Here is an 18911-nt window from a genome sequence, read left to right as displayed (position 1 = left end):
ATCGCTTAACGTGAAAACAATATTAATTATACGCACTGTGGTACACATTCGGTTGAAGCACGCATTTCGTGATCGGAAAATGCTTTGCATTCCCTTGCAAATAATAATAAAGCTTTATGGATTTGTCAGGCACTTGATATGGATTTTGATAGCCCATAAAATCATGATTATATGGGAATGGCTTTCTCTCCCTCGAAAAAAAACTTGAATATCATTTAAAAAAAAAATAATTTTTTTGTTTATGGAATAATGATATTCCCTTAATATTTAATTAAAAAAGCATACATTTAACAAAGTAAAATAAATGTAAAATACAAATTATTACTTTTAAATATTTTTTAAATTTTTTAACAGGTATTGGGTTAATATTGCCAGGTTTTTTTTAAGTGCATATTTTTACACATTTTTAATTAAATTCCGTCAAGTTTAGCCAAATCACTTTAATTTTAAACGGGCCGTTTAAACTAATTATGTATTAAGGAATGTTAGTTTTAATCCATAAAGCTTTATATTTGCAAGGGCATTCCGGTTTTATACTACACACACACACACACACATTGGGTCATATAAAAACATTGATAAATTTAGCCTTACTCACCTGAAAACGCAACATGAGGAACATCACGGCAAAGACCACACACAGGCAGCATCCGATAATGGGAAAGCTGACCAGATAGCGAAACGCCCGACGCTGCCAGGCAGGCGCCTCCTTGGGCTCCAAACGACCCGTCACATTGTTCTCCTCCAGCGGACCCTAAGGCAATGATCATTCCAGATTGTACGATTAATCAAACAAATTGTCAATAACTTCTGTGTTAGTCAGCCCACCTTGTACAAGGGTCTCGGTGGCTCCAGCAGCTCGGGCGGCGTTGATAAAGTGCCCCATCGAAAGGCCAACTCCACGGAATAACGCTTCCAGGCCTCCAGATACAGTGAAGCCCAGGCCACATTGAACAGGGAGAAGAGCACGTGGCCCATGTCCTGGGCCGTTTGCCCCTTGCCCCACAGAATGAAGTAGAGAATAGTGCCGAAAACAGCCGGAACGCCCAGAGCGCAGGTGTAATGGCCCAGCCAGGCAAAGTACAAGGCGACCTTTACGCCAAAATAGGCAGCGATGTCATCTGAAAAAGGGAATATTATTAAGCCTCAGGGTATCCAATTTGAAACAGAAATGGTGTAATATGTATAGCTAAAAATTATAAAGTTTCTTTTCGTAGGAGAGCTACACTGATATAAAAAATTGTAATAAATGCAGATATTTCAAATTAAATTAAACATTTTTTATTAAATTCAAAAATGGAAATATTAAATTGAACAGTTTATAATAATATAATTTAAAATTTGTTTAAATTAAAATATGCCAATATTAATTTAAAAAGTTGTAGATAATTTAAGAATTTTTAAATTTCCTTTTTTTTGACAATTTTTCTTTGCATAAAATAAAAGTAAATATCAACAGAAATATATATCTTTATTTAAAAGTATTCATATTAAATCATACAATTTATGTACATGTTCTAAAATTGTAATTCCTACAAAATACAATATTTTCACAAAAATATAAAGAAATAAATAGTTTTACTAATCCAGTTAAAAATTTGTACACAATTTTTTTAGATGATATGTGGATTATATTTTACAGTTAGAAACTGCCTTACCCAAAGGTTGTGGTGCGAATATCTGCTTGACCCAGTGCGTTTGGAGCTGCGTCAGGGAACTGGGCTCGTGGAGCGGGAAGACCTGTGTGATCAGGCCGGACTCTTGCCAGGCGGCCACGATGCTCTGACCCTCGGCGACGGCAGCTCTGCCATGCAGGGCATCGATGTCACTGCATCCAGCTCTTAGGCCCTGTAGCACCTGAAGGACCAGCCACTGGCGCTCCTGGGAGGTGAACAGGGCTGTGCTGCCCACATCGCCGCGCAACTGCTGAAAGCAATGACTCTCGCGGGTGGTAAACTCCCTCAGAGCACCGCCCAAATCCGGTCGTAAACGCTTGGGCAGGCGGGCTTCTTCGGCGGCTCTAAAAAGGCTAAAAATAGTGATTTATTTAGTAAGGTTCTAGTATGGTTGTACGACATTTATAAATAGTTTATAAATTAATTTTAAAATATTTTTTTTATTTTATTATTTATTGTAAGTTAAAGATGAAAATTGTACGAAACAAAGGTCTTGTCGTCAGTGCAGAGAAAAAATTCGATATGAATTTTTAATAATTTTAAAAAATATAAAAAGAAAGTTTAAAAAAACTTTTTAATTAAAATTACCCCTGTAAGAGAATAAATTCCACTTACACATTAACTGGAGCACTGACATAGAAAGCATTCCGCCGCGTGCTCTCGTGCGCCTTGACCTGGACCAAGAGACCCAGACCAGCCGGCGGTTGGGAGCGGATGCGGGCCAGGAGCCAACGGAGCGCCTCGTCTGGCGCATCTTCGGGAAACTCAATAACCACGTCACATTGTGTGGGGATTTTATTGAGCCAGAGGCGGCGAGGCGTCATCAAATGACCAGCGTAGGGCACTTTGCGGCGTAATTGGCGGGAAGCTGGAAAAAATTTAAAACAAAAATTAATTAAGATACAATTTAAGGATTGAAACTATTATAATGGGAGAAGGTAGACTACCTGAGATAAGTCCGTTTCCCATTTAATATTTGTATATGCATTTTATTATACCCGTTACTCGTAGAGTAAAAGGGTATATTGTATTCGTGCAAAAGTATGTAACAGGTAGAAGGAAGCGTTTCCGACCCCATAAAGTATATATATTCTTGATCAGGATCACTAGCCGAGTCGATCTAGCCATGTCCGTCTGTCCGTCTGTCCGTCTGTCTGTCTGTCCGTCTGTCCGTATGAACGCTGAGATCTCGGAAACTATAGAAGCTAGAAGATTGGCATTTTGCATGCAGATTCTAGGAATTCCTACGCAGCGCAAGTTTGTTTCAAAATGGTGCCACGCCCCCTCTAACGCCCACCATCGCTTATATACGATTTTAAAAATTTTAATATTTTGGAAAAGTAAAAATGCAGTTTTATTGTGTTTATCAATACCTATCGAAATGTAGAAGAAATTTTTCAAATCGGACCATTCGTTAAAAAGTTATGCGTGATCAACGTTTTCTATCTCTATCTCCATCTCCCTCGCACTCCCTTTACCTGAGTAACGGGTATCTGATAGTCGGGGCATCCGACTATAACGTTCCCTCTTGTTTCAGGATAAATTAAAACTGTTTTTAAGGAAGGTCAAAATAATCTATATTGAGAAAATTTTAAAAGTAATATCAGCAACTGCAGTTGAAGCTTCTGAAAGCAACTTGGCATTACATAACATTGCACAAGCGCCCCAAAGTAAATAAAAATAGAAACCACAAATAAGCCAAACTGACATGGTTAAAACATAAAAAGCAAACATTTACCAGAACTTTTAATTAGAAAAGGTAGCAGCATCAGCGAGTGTAAATGCAAATGCCAACTGCCAAACGGGGAAATAAAGACCAGAAACTTGGTGTTCTCTCTTTCCCAGGAATTACAGAATGTCAAGAGCAAAGCATCCTTTGACCAATAGAAAAAACCACTAAAACAGTAACTAAAATTAGAAAGAAATATACTAATGAATGGGAAAGAATGCACAAAACATTAAATAAGAAACATCACTGAACAAAATAGTACCAAACAAAATTAACTTGAAATATTTTTAATAACTTTTATAGTTAGTTAGTTCTTATTGCCAGGTGATGATTGTTGCCAAAGTTAAAGTTGCTAACAAGCAATAAAGTTTAACAAAAACTTTGTAAGAGGTTCGCTGGGCTGTAATTAATTATGAACTTATTTAACACCAGCGCAAAGGAAATATTTCAATGTGCAGAAAAAATTATAGCGAAGCAAAAAAAAGCTCAGCGCTGCGCTAAAATTGATAGCGAGCGAGGACTTCCTGCCCCCATTCAAGTGTCCTTGTGACTATCAACAGCTTTCACTTCAAATTTGGCTAATGACAAATGCCACTTGCAATGACCTCAAGTGTTGGGTTGGTTGGTTCGTTGCCAATGTGTTCACTTGATAAGAATAATAATAATGGTTGGTTACTTTTGAGTTCACCAAGCTCATTAGGCGAGTCGGGATGTTTTCGCCATTTCAGCGATAAGGTGCTGAATAGGTACTTAGCAAGGTCAGGAAAAAACGACTTAAATGTTTGAAAAACTTACATAAGGAGAAGAGTCACTAAGTATGGGAACTACAAAATTAGTTATAAATAAAGTTTCAATCACCAGAGTTCTGAAAACATCGATAGCATGGCATCGATACTATCGGAAAATAAAGAAAATAAAAAAACAAATTTCAATCATTAGGGAAAATTTTAAAATATTTTTCTAAACGATCCATTGATAAACTATCGATTTAATTACCAACCCTACCAATCAATGAATTTTACTGACATTTTAAATGCATTACTTCATCTATTTAATCCTTTCATTCCCCGAATGAGGAACAAGAAATTACATTTTCATAAATCCCTTCATTACCATAATAGTCCACATTCCAAAAATAGGTACTAATTGAATTCTAAGATTCTCTGCAGCCCAATAAGCAAATGGAATATTCAAAATCCCCTAATTCCCAAAAAGGCTTTCGTCAACTAAAATAGACCGCATTTTCGTAATGACTTACTTAGCTTGCTTTTGCACAAGCGAAATTTCCCATCATTAATTACACATCGCAATATCTTACTAAGCCTCTCTACCCACTCATCAGAATATTTAGATATTTATGTAAGAAACTCAATTATACAGCTTATACTCAAGCTGAAGCCTCCGAGTTGGAAACAAATGCGAACTTAATTAGGGTGGCACGCGAAGAGAAAAGCTTAGAACAAACAAATTGTAAATATATATTTAGAATTTCCCTCTGTATGTCGATAAACATTTATAAAACTAATTATAAACGACAAGAACAAACCGCACAACTGATGTGTGTGCATACTTGGGCAGCTGAATAAATCACGTAATGCGGAATTTCGTAATTAATTCCATAAATAAAACAAGAACAACGCAAAATCCAGGCCTCAACCAGCAGCATCGAATAGATCGAATGCGAATGCGATGCTGTTGCATGGCAAATGAGCTGTGAATTAGTCTGTGGTAAATTCCGACAGCACAAATCTCATGCCCAAAAACGGAATGGCAATCCGGAGCCCGGAGGATTATAAACTCTCATACGCAATCAATGTTACCGGTGGTGTGCGATTGCCATTTTGATATGCTAAACACACAAATGTTATTCTGTTTAGCCATAGGAACCCTCACGATTTGCTCATAAAATTGTGACAAAAGAATGGATCCGACCTCTGCGAAAAGGGCACGCGTTGTGCATCGTATTATTATCCTGAGGGATTCGTGGAATAAATCTAAAGCATTTTGAGTAATAAAAACCTGGCCAAGGGCTAGAAAAACACTTTATTGTCGGCCTAGGGTGGCATATGCTAATACACTCAAAATAAATTTAACCCTAAATTTTAGAAAATCGCCATTAAAATTTCTTTTTTCTAAATACAAGAAAGTTATTTCTAAATCTAAGGAAATTTTTCTTAAGTCAAGAAAGTTTTCCTTAAATCCAGGAAGTTTTTCTTAAATGTAGAAAATGGTTACCATGAACTAAAATCACCCCAAAATCTAGAAAAAATGCCCTTAAAATTAGAAATTATTTTCTTAAAAATAGAAAGGCAAACGAAAATAATAAAATATTTTGGCAACACCTTTTCTAAAAATGAGTGCCCTAACCCTAAAATTAAGCTAACCCTAAATAATAGAAACATTTTCTAAAAAGTAGAAAGTTTTTCTAAAAAATAGAAATAGATGTTTTCACATGCTCTGGCACACCAAAATGTTCAATGCCAGAACTTGTCAGCTGCCGGGCGGCTGTACTCGTAGCGCAGACGGTTAAAGCGCTTGGTTAGAATTCGAATCGACCCTGGTTCGAGTCCCAGAGCAAACTATTTTTTACCTTTTTTTTTTAAGTTTTTTTTAGTTTTTTTTTTATTTTATTTTTTTAATTTGTTTTTTTATACTCTTTTTTTTATTTCTTTTTTTATTGATGGCAAGCGGTAAACCGAAAATAATTTGGTTTATATTCAGCTATTTACTATATACTACACATAATATAAATTGCGATAGCATAAATATATACATATGTATGTATGTATGTAAATAAGTAAAACGCGATTGGTCAAAATTATGCAATTAGTATTCAAATGTGTTCTCCGCTTGACCCTTTACATACAATGCTCGGTTTGCCACAGCAAATTTAAGTGTCCAATGGCCCAGTATGTAGGCCGTTCGCTCCTCGCGCGGGAGACCCGGGTTCGATTCTCACCGACGGACAAGTAAAAATGTAAGTTTTTTTCATGAAGATAAAATATTAACTAATCATAATTTCTACATTCCCAATCTTCCGCAGTCCCGTACTCCACATTTACAACCACATTTGGCTTTGGTTAGATAAGAAATCCAAGCGCAAATACATAATAATAAATACATAACCTTTAACATTCACAATATACAAGACACACAACGCCTGCATATGTATATAGGGAGGAGTACATAATATAAACGTATATACAAAAAAAAATCATGATTGAACATGTTTTTTTGTTTTGTTTTTAATTTCTATTTTTTAGGAAAATTTCCTACTTTTTAGAAATTTTTGCCCTTAAATTTAGTAAAATTACCCTAAAATTTAGAAATATGACGTCAAAAAAAATCAAAAATATAGAAAAATGTGACCCTAAAATTTAGGGCGAGCTTGTCTTGAAGACAAAAGTAGGGCGATTTCCTTGACTTTAGGGTTAATTTTATTTTGAGTGTAGGGGTGACGACCATAAGTTATTTTAGAAAAAAAGGGGTTGTAATGATTAGCAAAATCTTTTCTAAAAATGAAATTTTCATTTATTTTTGAAAAATTGAATAACACTGAGTTGGTAATAATATCTTTCATAAAAATCGTAGGTATTGGGAATTATTAATTAGTTATATTATTAGTTGTATTATTAAAATCTAACACAAAAAATTTAAAGTACTGATGAGGTGTATCTGAAGCGGCCAATTTGTGTTGACTCCTAATTTATGCCATAGAAAGTAAACCCTTTTTGATTTACGTGAGAAGGTTTAATAAAAAAAGGTTGTGGCTGTTAGAAACTGAAATAAAATATGCAGTAAAGAAGCTTAATCAAATAACATACAAATGAGCTTTTAGCACACATAACGTACAAAGTATATGACCTAGCCATATTTTACTTTTTTTTGTCAAATTAAAACTGCTTAGTATACAATCATAAATTTAATGGAAAGAATTTGGCACTGGAAACTAACGTCCTTCGGCCTGCAAAAAGAATATAAACTAACCATAAACTTGTGTATTAAATTAAAATAGTAAAGTCTTTAGAACAATTAAAATAATAACTACTATCTCTATAGCCAAGAATATCGTATGCCCTATTTAACAAGTTCAATAACAAATCTTTATTAATAGACTGCAAATGATCCCAATTCATTATGAGAAAGTAAAGTAAGGAAAGTGCAATCGGACAACACAGCCTAATCCAATCCAATTCAAACCAATTTTAGTGCGTAATACACGGACATCAAGAAGAGGCCAGCAGAAATTTCCTCCATCAGCACATGAACTACAACACAATTCATTATACAGTCCGCACATGCTTAAGTTGACACCGACAAGGACGACTCGACTCGACTCCTCTTGGAGGAGCAAGTCAAACCAGACAGGAAAGTGCCAGCTAATGCTTTTGGCTGTTAAATCAGCAGCAGTGGGCCCCCAAAGGGGCGAACGTTGTGCGTTGAATAATTAATGAAATCGGCCCCCAGTTGGGCGCCAAAAACGAAACCAGAACCACAGGCAACGCATAATTTGTTGCATAAGCGGGTTGAAGAAGTGTGATGGCTCAAATTTAATCAGCAGATTCTCGTCTGATGGCTCTGCAGCCTCTCTCCCCAGCCATTTATTCGCAACGAGCATTCAGTTAAAACAGTTTATGTTTTAATTAACCTTGACGGTGACGAGAGAAGCTAGAAAAGCTCATTAGCAAACCTTCAACACTCTCCGCTAAATGCTGGACTTAATTGGCCCGAGCTTGAATTGCGTCTAATTGAAATTAGATGATGTAATTTTGATAAAGACCCTCTCTTCAGCCAGCACCACTACATCAATTTAGCTGCATCATCACTAGAGGAAAACCATCATCATCATCATCATATAATCATCAGTGAGTCAAGTCAGGTAGCCGTTTTGTGGGAGTAAACACTTTGCTAGTTGACACGAGATGTCCAGCCACATGTGATGTTGGCGAAAGTCAAGTGAGTTTGGCTGGATTTTATCCAGAGGAAATCGTCCACGTCCAAGATGACAAAATGCAGGTGTTTTTCATCGAAAATTAGCCAATGCAAGATGTTTTTGAGGGGGACTTTCAAAAGATTTTAAAGCAGCGATTGGAAACTTAAAATGCCGCTAACGCACAGTAAACAAAGGCGGTAGAATTGTCATTATATTGTGAGATAACCTTTTTTTAAATTTACATACCTTTAAGCTCGCAAAAAAATTAAACTTAATTTTTTTATTTTATCTGAAACCTCCATTATCACAGAATAATTTCTGCAAGTGCCCCACTTTAATTGTTATGATGATGAGACTTCAGGCAGTCTATTGTGCAGTTTAATTTTATATTCCGCTTCAAATTGCCCTTAATGACTTTCGCTTAAATAGAGTTAATATGCCTGACATGCGCATACTTGCTAAAATCCTTTCATATCAAATATTTAATAGTGAGAATTTTACACATGGGTGCATTAAAACCGGTCGACCGATATGTTTTTTCCTGTTCTGGGCTTTAGAGTTGCACTTTCCGTCGCTTTTTTGTTTGCTTTTTGGTATCCTGCTGCACAATAGCGCATTTTTATTGATGCACTCAATCCTTGTGGTGATTAATGTGCCCCAAACTCGATTCCCCTTAATCGTATCCACCCAGTCGCCTCCCTTTTTCGACAGTTTATCTGTAACTTTTGCTGCCGAAGTGGCTGACAGGACACAGTGAACATTCAAGGACCGAAGCTTGGTCAGCATAAATTAATTGCATTTGTGTATGGGACACAAGCACTCAGAATATGTGGGACTAAAGGCAGAGGAACTTTATCATCGACTGGCGTGATGTGTGAGTGGCTTAAGGACATTATAGTGCCAGGACTTTAATTGAGTTGTAATCATGTTAAGTGAAAGTGGTCAGTTATCAGTCTAATGCAATGATTTTCAGACTGAATAAATATTTTATCCACCCTTTTGCTATAAAGTATTTAAAAGCCTCTCTTTTCCCTTCAGTCAGCGATAATATTTAATGCAAAAGGATTTTCATAGACAAGCTTTTCCAGTCCCTTTTCTCTCAAATGCTATAACTGACAACCAAAACCACTCAAACTGTCAAAATGCCCAGCCAAAACGACTAGGGGGAAAATGAAAAAAAAGGCATGAACGTTAGGGACTCTTGAGCCAAACGAGCTCTTGAACGAGCTCTGACTATATTGATTGAATCTGCATATATAATTGAAGTCAACCAATTGAATATGAAAATGTTTCAGTGAAATCAAAATAACTTATAATAAAGGATAACCTTTAATCATCAGGGGCTGTCCATATATTACGTAATCACCTAGGGGGGGGAGGGGGTCATTGAAATGATTATGTTTGATTACATGGGGAGGGGGGGGTCTTGTACAATGATTACGTAATCATTTTATATTAATTTTTTTATTTAAAGAATTTATTTAAAAACTTTTTTCCTTGAAATTTATCTACAAACCAGGGACCAAAAATAAGTGTTATTGTAAATTTTTCATACAAAAAAATCACGCATTGTAGTTTACAAATCCGTAATGATTTTTATTTTTTGATTTGTATAATAAAACTCAAAAAATAACTGTTATTTTTTGATTTTCATGAATAACAGTTATTCCCTTGACATTTTTGAAAAAATGAAATAATTAAAAAAAACATGATTCCCGTGTTTTATATAACTTACTAAAAATTTGTTAAAAAAGGCAACCGTGCATATTTTATACCTATATTTTTTTTAAATTTATTTTACCCACAAAATCGCCATAAATCAAGTTTGAGTTTTATTTTTGATCACGACGAATAACTGTTATTTGCCAACTTTTATTATAAAACTCAAAAAATAACAGTTATTCCTTGAGTTTTACTTTACAAATCAGAAAATAACTGTTAAAGTGTGATTTTTAAAATAAAACTTATAACAGTTACAGTCCCTGCTACAAACTTAAATAGGAAAGCAGAGAAAAAATTTTTGTAGTGGCTGGGCGGCGAAAAAAAGAATGTTTAGTGGTTCAATCACACGAAGGACGCGAAGACCTGGAATGGCTTGACGAAGAGTATGTTGGGGATAATATCAGCGTAGACGAACCGAATGTGTCATACCAAACTTCATTTATAAACAATATTAAAGATTGGGTTGCATCTCCGTTTGAATCCACAGATTAAAACAAAAAAAATGTTATTCTGGGGATTACGTAATCATTGGGGGGGGGGGGTTGTTTATTGAATGATTACGTTTGATCACCAGGGGGGGGAGGGGGTCAAAAATCACCAAAAACGTGATTACGTAATATATGGACAGCCCCTCACTGCAAATATTATTTTATAAATCGTATGAAATAGAATAGAAAACCAAGTTCTAAGATAGCTTTAGGATATCAGATGAAAGCACTTGTGTTCTGCTCAGTTGGCTGAGGAAAAAGTTAATGAAGGCTAACGGCGACAATTTGAAAAGTTTACAACTCACTTTTCCCGTCCCCTTAAGACTCAAGTGACAACTGTCGAGGGCCCCGCTTGAATAGCATTCTAATATTTAATTTCTACAAGTGCGGAAAACTAGTTCTTTAACTTTACCATTTTTTAAACAGCAAGTTATAAATATTAGTAAGAAACAAGTTATAGCTTAAAAGTTATTTACTCTACGAGTAACGGGTATAAAAAAAGAAATAAATATGGCATAGGATATTTATTCTCTTCTAATATATAAAATATAACATTCTTTTTGGTTATTTTTGACAATTTTTATCACTTTGCTAATAGGATAGAAGTGTTGTCAAAAAGTAACTGCTTGCGGACATAATTACAAATTATGTGCGCAAATTAAATCATAAATCTTGCTTATGTTTATAATGAAAATCCACTTAGGTCAGAGGGCAGAGTCAAAACGGGATGAAAAAGCGAGGTGCGAGTTAACAACAGGCGAGCAGAACAGGCAGTAAGCCAGACAGCTGGGGAAAAGCCAAGGACAAGGTGGAGGAAAAACTTCCCATCCTTAACCCCCCCGTGTCGAACATTGTCTAGTTGGCAGAGCTGCCATGTTATAACGTGAACGACTCCTCCACTTTCACACACACCAGAGCGGACAGGCGACTGTCACGAGATAATATGCAGCATTTTAATGGCTTTTATAAGGATGCCCCCACAAAAACTTGTCGCGGCTTTAATAATTTTAATTGGTTTAAATTCATTAGAGGTTCAGAAAAACGTTTACCTCTTATAATTTAGTTTAAAGCAGGGAAAATCCTTAATGTGGGGAACCCAGACATAATTTTCTAGTTCCCCATGGCGTATACGTAATGTGTCTGTCAGTTGGTGTCATGTCATTCGTATGACTTTGTCATGTGGTTGATTCTCAGTCAACCAAGGTGAAATGTTTTCATTTTATCTTATAATAGGTTAAAGCATAGGAATTCAATAATTTAAAGCTTATTTTCCCAATAAATCTAAAAATAATAATAATTTTAATAATTTCTTATACAAATATTCTAATAAATTGTACAAAAACGTTCTCTATTTGACTACACAGGTACACAGCCAAAAATTTCCATGAACCATTTCAAGTTTTCCATGATATTTGGGTGCTCCTGAGTAAAAGTCCCATACAAAATTATTTTCCATCACCTACAGGTTCCGCGGTATAGCTAAGAATACAAAAAACCGATGTTTGCCGACATTTTGAATTACGTTGCCTATATAATTGGACCAACTTTTATTATTTTCGGTAGGACCTACTCTCAATACATCAAGGCATTCCTAAAAAATAGTCTTCATTGTGAACCATTGCCCATGTCTTTGGAATTCGACGCCAAAGTTGAAAATCCCAAAATTGTAGAGATTTTTCTGATGGAAAAACAATTCTGAGGATTAAATCTTGAATGGAAGTAATTTTAACTATTCATTGTATCTATTGTTCATTGTATGCTTTAATTTCGTTTTAAAGCGTTTTCATGAGAACATTTTATTGGATTTCTTATACTAATAAAACCGTTTTTTTTATTTCATTATCTACTCCTAAATGTTGTCAAATTTTAAAAAAGTCATGGCAACCTCTAAAACTAAGAAACTAAAATACGTTCACTGAACATACACAGAGAAATGTAAATGTTTACTCCCATTCTGTAGGATGCCTTGACTTTTTTAAAATTTGACAACATTTAGGAGTAGATAATGAAATAAAAAAAACGGTTTTATTAGTATAAGAAATCCAATAAAATGTTCTCATGAAAACGCTTTAAACCGAAATTAAAGCATACAATGAACAATAGATACAACGAATAGTTAAAATTACTTCCATTCAAGATTTAATCCTCAGAATTGTTTTTCCATCAGAAAAATCTCTACAATTTTGGGATTTTCAACTTTGGCGTCGAATTCCAAAGACATGGGCAATGGTTCACAATGAAGACTATTTTTTAGGAATGCCTTGATGTATTGAGAGTAGGTCCTACCGAAAATAATAAAGGTTGGTCCAATTATATAGGCCACGTAATTCAAAATGTCGGCAAACATCGGTTTTTTGTATTCTTAGCTATACCGCGGAACCTGTAGGTGATGGAAAATAATTTTGTATGGGACTTTTACTCAGGAGCACCCCAATATCATGGAAAACTTGAAATGGTTCGTGGAAATTTCACAAAGTTTAATTTTGTGTTCCTGTGCTATTAAAAAAACCTCTTCCTTTCCCTTACTGACACAATTCCTAAAAAAATGCATAAATCCATCCTTTTAAATGACTAATAACCCACAAAAAAGCGGAGATTTTTGATTAATTGCTGTTCCACTCATCGGGCATAAATTTTCTTGTCTGGCTTGTTGTTCAGGCCTCGTGTTTATGTGAGGAGAAAACGAATAGTGGCAGTGAAATGGGTAAGCATGATTGATTACCGCTTTTAACGACCAAAAAATCAAGGATTGAGGTGGGCCAAGCTTGCATAGCATAGTTTCCATCTATGAAGAGCCTCAAAAATAGGACGGATTTCATACCGGAAAGCACATTTTGCCTCATTAGTGGCACACACGCCCTCTTCTATATGCAAAACAAACCATTTAAACCGACAAGAGAGGCTTATTGGAGGAGAAGCACAGGATAACCACAGGAAAATCTATGGGTTCCAGCACAAGCACTTAAGGTAAACCAATGGACATCTATGATGCGATCATATATTTACTATATACCAACTTAATTGATTTAGTGGTACTTGGACATATTCTAAGCAGCAGCATAACAAACAATATGTATAAGGAGAACACGCAAAGGAAACACCACTTAAAGACCAACTGATGACCTGCGGATAAGGCGAAATAAGACTTTTAAGGGCAGGCAAACACTTTCTTAAAAAAAGATTTAATAATAAAATATTTACAGAAAATTTTAAATGTGTTTTTTTAGCTCTAAATAAAATTATACAAATTCTTTATCTCTAACTGTATTGAATATTTTCTACATAGAGTTGTACAATGTACGTATATTATAAAAATTATGTTTAATTTAATAAAAGTAAAAGTACATAAGTTACATAAATACAAAATATATTCTTTAAATGTCAAACTTACTTTTTAGCTTTTGAAAAAAGTTGCCTCAAGTTTCTATTATGGGGAAGCCTCATAACTGTCTGCCACTATCCGTCATTTTATTAAATAAACATTATGACTTGCCTGACTCTGACAGCAATTTTCCGCTCCTTCGCCTGCCTGCCTGAAATGCCCACAGTAAACGGAAATTGATTTTACGCTGATGTAAATTAAATAACTAAAATGCGAGCATCAACAGGGCGCAGCAAATCGTTTTTAAAAATAATTCCCAACGTGAAAACATATTTTATTACAATAAATATGCACTGACAATCCGAAACGAGAGGCAGAAATTTATTGAAGAGAAAAGAATATTGAATTTAAATGCAATTGATTGCAGAAATGTTGCATAAACAGCGCCACGTGAAATGTGATTTATGTAAAAAGATTTTAATATCGCCAACAGTAGCAATGTCAAAAGATATTTATGGCAATATAAGGCTTTTCAAAAATAATAGCATACTTATTTGGGTGTTTATAACATTTATCAATATTTATAAGAGATAACACCATATTCCAAGGCCAAATGCATAAATAGCGACCTCATTTTACCTTCTGCCAATACTAAAAAGGCTTCTTATAGTTCGCAGAACTGCATCTAATAAAGTTCTCCTGTAGACAGTAAACACATTCAACTTCAACTTGGCCTCATTGATTTTTCAATTTCTATTTTTGTCGTTTTCGGCAGAATTTCAAAGTGCACTTGCGGCACGACTTTGTAAATATGTATACCTACACTGGGAGAAAAATTGTGGAAAAAATGAATTACATTAAATTGGTTAAAAAACATAGACAAAATAAATTTCTTAGCAAAAACTATTATTTAAAAAAAATTATTTTTAGAAAACTTTTGGATTACGCCGTTGAAAAAAGGTTTTTTTTAAGAGTACAATTTTTTTTTTATACAGCTGTGTAGGTTGGACCCAAGCCAAGAGACCCGCAGGCAAAGCCAGGCACATGCAATATAAATACAGACAAAGAGTACGTATCCCAATGGTTTTCGTATTCATTTTCCTTTTTCGGGTGCAATTTTTTTGGCTGAGTAGCAAACGAAGAGCAATGCCGTTGGCGATTCAACTAAACTTGGGCGGAAGCACGTCGGTTGAAAAAGGTGATAGTAAAGTCTGCGATGAAGCCGAGGCAGGAACGACTTTCTCTCCCTTGGAATTGGGTTTTGTGCACCGTCTATTGTTTCCTGCAAAGCTGGTTTGGGCTTTAGACTTTCGACTAGGCCATCCGGACATGAGCATCATCAAGACAACAATGTTATGCGCAACGGGAATGCAGGCAAGATTGTCAGATTGCTGAGGCCTTTCATTCGGACCCAGACCCACCTATGTCAACTCCTCACTGTTGCCCTTACCTACTAAGATATTTTCAGACTTTGTCTGAAATCGAATTGTGAACACTGTTTTGGGGCGGACGTTTGAGGTTAGAGCAGCAAATCTAGTTTAAGGAGCAATGTTGCCCATAGTTGATACACGTAGGTTTACGATAGGATATCCTTAATATCAATTTTAACACGGGGTTAAGCTTTTAGTAACTTTTAGCTCCTTGTTCAACTTAAAGTAAGATTTAAATTTAAAGTTTAAAATTTTAAGTTTAAAATGGCAATATTAAATTTTTAAACATTTAAATACTCTCTAAATCTATTCAGCTACGTTTCCGATTTGATTTCAAATTAAGAGGATATACGCCAGTGAGTCAGAGGTTAAAGGTGACAAGCGTTGGCAGAAACCAATCAGATTAGCAGCCAATCAAAGCTATAAGATAAACTGGCGCACAGCTACGCAAATGAAAATGTTAGCCGTGTTTCGTTGGTGGGTGCAGATGTGGGATTTCCACGGAAATTAAGCTGCTCTCAATGCCAATAGCTTTGAAAACGATGACTTTAACAATTTAAAGCACAAATCCGAACCGAATTGTGGCTGTTTTGCTGCCGGTGAATTCCGAATGCAAACCTCAGCTCCTTTACCTGCAAATATCCCACATCAGCTGTCAGTCAGTCGGCGTTTTAGGCAGGATTTAACCCAAACCCAAGCATATTGTAACTATGCAGCGGATGGAAATATACCCAGAGACATCCGGTTTTCCCTGGAACTTGCACGGGCAGAGCGAAATACAGACAGCCGGCAGGCAAGAGATTGGCGCAAGGAGAATCAGGTTGGCATGGTGGATGGAGATACTCGCATGTAACCCAATGGCCACAAGTGCACACAACTTGCCACGCATTTACATATCAAGATTTTCTGCTGAATTGTGGCTTAGCCTCCCAACACAGCTGGGTTTAAAGCAAAAAGAAAAACTACAATGGCAGATTTGGTTGATAAGCAGTTTGTCAAGTCTTTTGTTAGGTTATTTAAATTGTCAAGATCATAAACTATCTTACGTTCAACAGATTAATATATGGATTTAGATCTTTAAAATGTAAATAGTCTTAACAATACACAGAATACTACATCTGGTATTTTATATGATATTATTAAATATCAAGTTGATATGTTTGAATCAGAAATTTGACATAAATCATATCGGCTTTTTATTGTTATTTATAGAATTGACCTTATTTCATATCGATTTTTTTCAGTGTAGCTAAAATCATTTATTTTCGAGTATAAAGGACTAAGTGCAAAGGTTGAGTTTTTCTTTTACACTAGAATTTTAGAAATATATTTTTACTTATGTCAAAATACTGCAACCTTTTAAAAGTAGGTCACATAAAGTATTACTTTTCATAAGCACTCAAATTTCTTTCACTTTTTCATGTTCCTAAGGACAGCCATTAATTTTTCAGAGGAAACGGAAGAAAGGGAAATTCAGCTGCAATGCGCACTTAAGCGCCATAAAGTAAGAAGCACAAACAATGAAAGTGCCATTAAATTTTTGATATTAGAAATCAGTTTTCTCCTTTTGACAAAGTTCAGCGACAAAGTAAATGGCAAAATAGTAGTTCAACTGGGTATCATCTTTATGGGAGGTCTGATATGGTTGGGCTTTGCAAATGACCTCTTTTTGAATATTCCACAAAATTCAAGTGCAGCTGCGAAGTAGCACAAAGAATGTCTTTATGCCCCTTAGCCTTTTTTTTTAGAGAAAAGGCCAAAAAGAAAACTGCAAATCTGACACAAATAAAGCTTTTATATCTATGGATTTATGTGTGTGCTCCTTACTAGGCGGGCCATAAGCTTCCTTAGAGAAAAACATTAATATAAAAACAAAGTTGAAGGAGAAATCTCGGGAAAAAAATCGACTATATAAACATTTCGCTGGGCCTTTGTTTGTTTGAAGCTGTTTTGTTCGCGATATATGATGTAGGATATGGAGAAAAACCAAGTCCTCAAAATGCTTACTTAAGCTAAATTGAAAACTGTATCATAGTGCCTTGGGGAATGGAAAGTAAATAGATGCAGGCTATTTAGAAACAAAAAATTGTAAAGAATGTTTTTGTTTTTTTGTTATATGAAGTAATTTTGCTTAGTTTATGATTAAAGTCGATTTGATGTTAGCCACAGTAATAATTTCAAAATGCTATTGATTTGCCGAAACAAAATAACTAATCATAGAAATCGTATTATTTTAAAATTTAAACACGAGCAAAACTTTATATTTCGATATTCCAGAGTTTAGCCTTTGTTTATTCAGAAGCTACAATAAATAATAAATATGGCAAAATAATTTGAAAACGACGGCGGGGCAAAACAAATTTATTTCCCACTTGAACCCCCGACAACAATGCCATAAAAGGGGTTAACTGTCAGAATCATGGCGCATCTATACAAAACCACCTACAACAATTCCCCAAACCCGTCAATGCCGATGGCAGGCAGACCAACAAATTCACAGGCTATGTGCCCTGAAGCCAACGCAAATAAAAATGACAACAAAACAATCTTCAACAAAGGCAAACACAGACAGTTAGACAATCGAAGGAGGAGAAGGCTCAAAATGGGGCCAGGCACACACAAAGGCCAAGTGATAGATATGAGTGGAGTATGATTCAATTCCATTAGCAGGACGTTATGCACACAGCGAACTCGACAGCGAAACCCGAAAAAAATCGATGAGCTTTTCCCCAACGCTTTTCGCCAAATTTTCTGCTAATTCCTAACGCTGCACGCAATGCAGTTTTCTAGTGAAAATGGGTTGACTGCTAATGGAAAATTGGCGAGAGGCGATAGGTGGTCGTTGTGGGTGAAGCGTGAGTAAGTTGGCCACGTCACTCGCTCGTCCCAGATTGCCAGTAAAGTTTAAAAGTCATGTCTGACATTTTGGCAACACGTAAATCCGCGCACTTCCTGAAACACCCTCGATCCGAACCCCAAAGTGGGTGGCTGATGAGGAGCCAATGGAGGTCAGGAGCCGAATAGGTAGTGGAATGGGAAAGTAGGGATACGATGGTCTCCACATAAGCTATAGCTTACGCGAAAAACGCCACACCATGCTGATAAATTTGTTGTACTATTTTCACAGCTAACGAAGTGGGAAAGACCATGAAATTCTATTAGAAATTCAAACGGAAGTTGTACTTGTTGGGGCAGCAAATTGCGAGGAATCTTTTTCAGGATTAATGATTACACAAGTTTAAAGAAGTACATATCAGGGATTATTAGGCATTTAAGTGCTTTAGAATTTTTGAAAATAATAAAAAGTTATTCAACAACCACACAAAAAAAGGCATACGATCATATTGATATTTGCTGATCAATTTTATATTTTGTAAAGATAAAGTTATTCAAATTATTTTAATATGAATAAAGATTACGTTTATCCTACTTTACATCACTTGTTGAAAAAATACTAAACTTGACTATGATATGATAAAATATCAAATTGATATGACATAATTTCAAATTGATGTGTTTGAAACATAAATTGGGCATAAATCATATCAAGTTTTACTTGATATGAAATAAGGTATAACTGATTCTATTTCATATCGAATAATTTTCTGTGC

At 35.4% G+C, this 18911-nt stretch overlaps 1 protein-coding gene across 5 annotated transcripts in view; it reads right to left on the bottom strand.

The window, feature by feature from the left end:
- The window catches only part of wwk (white walker), a 31078-nt gene that overhangs the window by 10315 nt on the left and 1852 nt on the right, over positions 1-18911 (bottom strand). For all 5 annotated transcript variants that reach the window (XM_017148863.3, XM_017148865.3, XM_044395086.2 and 2 more), the window contains exons 2-5: positions 2292-2544; positions 1659-2029; positions 829-1121; positions 599-754 (exon numbers count right to left, since the gene is read on the bottom strand). In XM_017148863.3, coding sequence (XP_017004352.2) covers positions 599-754; positions 829-1121; positions 1659-2029; positions 2292-2544 — 1073 coding nt within the window. The remainder of the gene's footprint in view (positions 1-598; positions 755-828; positions 1122-1658; positions 2030-2291; positions 2545-18911) is intronic.

This window comes from Drosophila takahashii, chromosome 2L (assembly GCF_030179915.1).
Source record: "Drosophila takahashii strain IR98-3 E-12201 chromosome 2L, DtakHiC1v2, whole genome shotgun sequence".
Lineage (NCBI taxonomy): Eukaryota > Metazoa > Arthropoda > Insecta > Diptera > Drosophilidae > Drosophila > Drosophila takahashii.
Note: the sequence above shows the minus strand (reverse complement) of the source record. Positions and strands in the feature narration are given on the sequence as shown.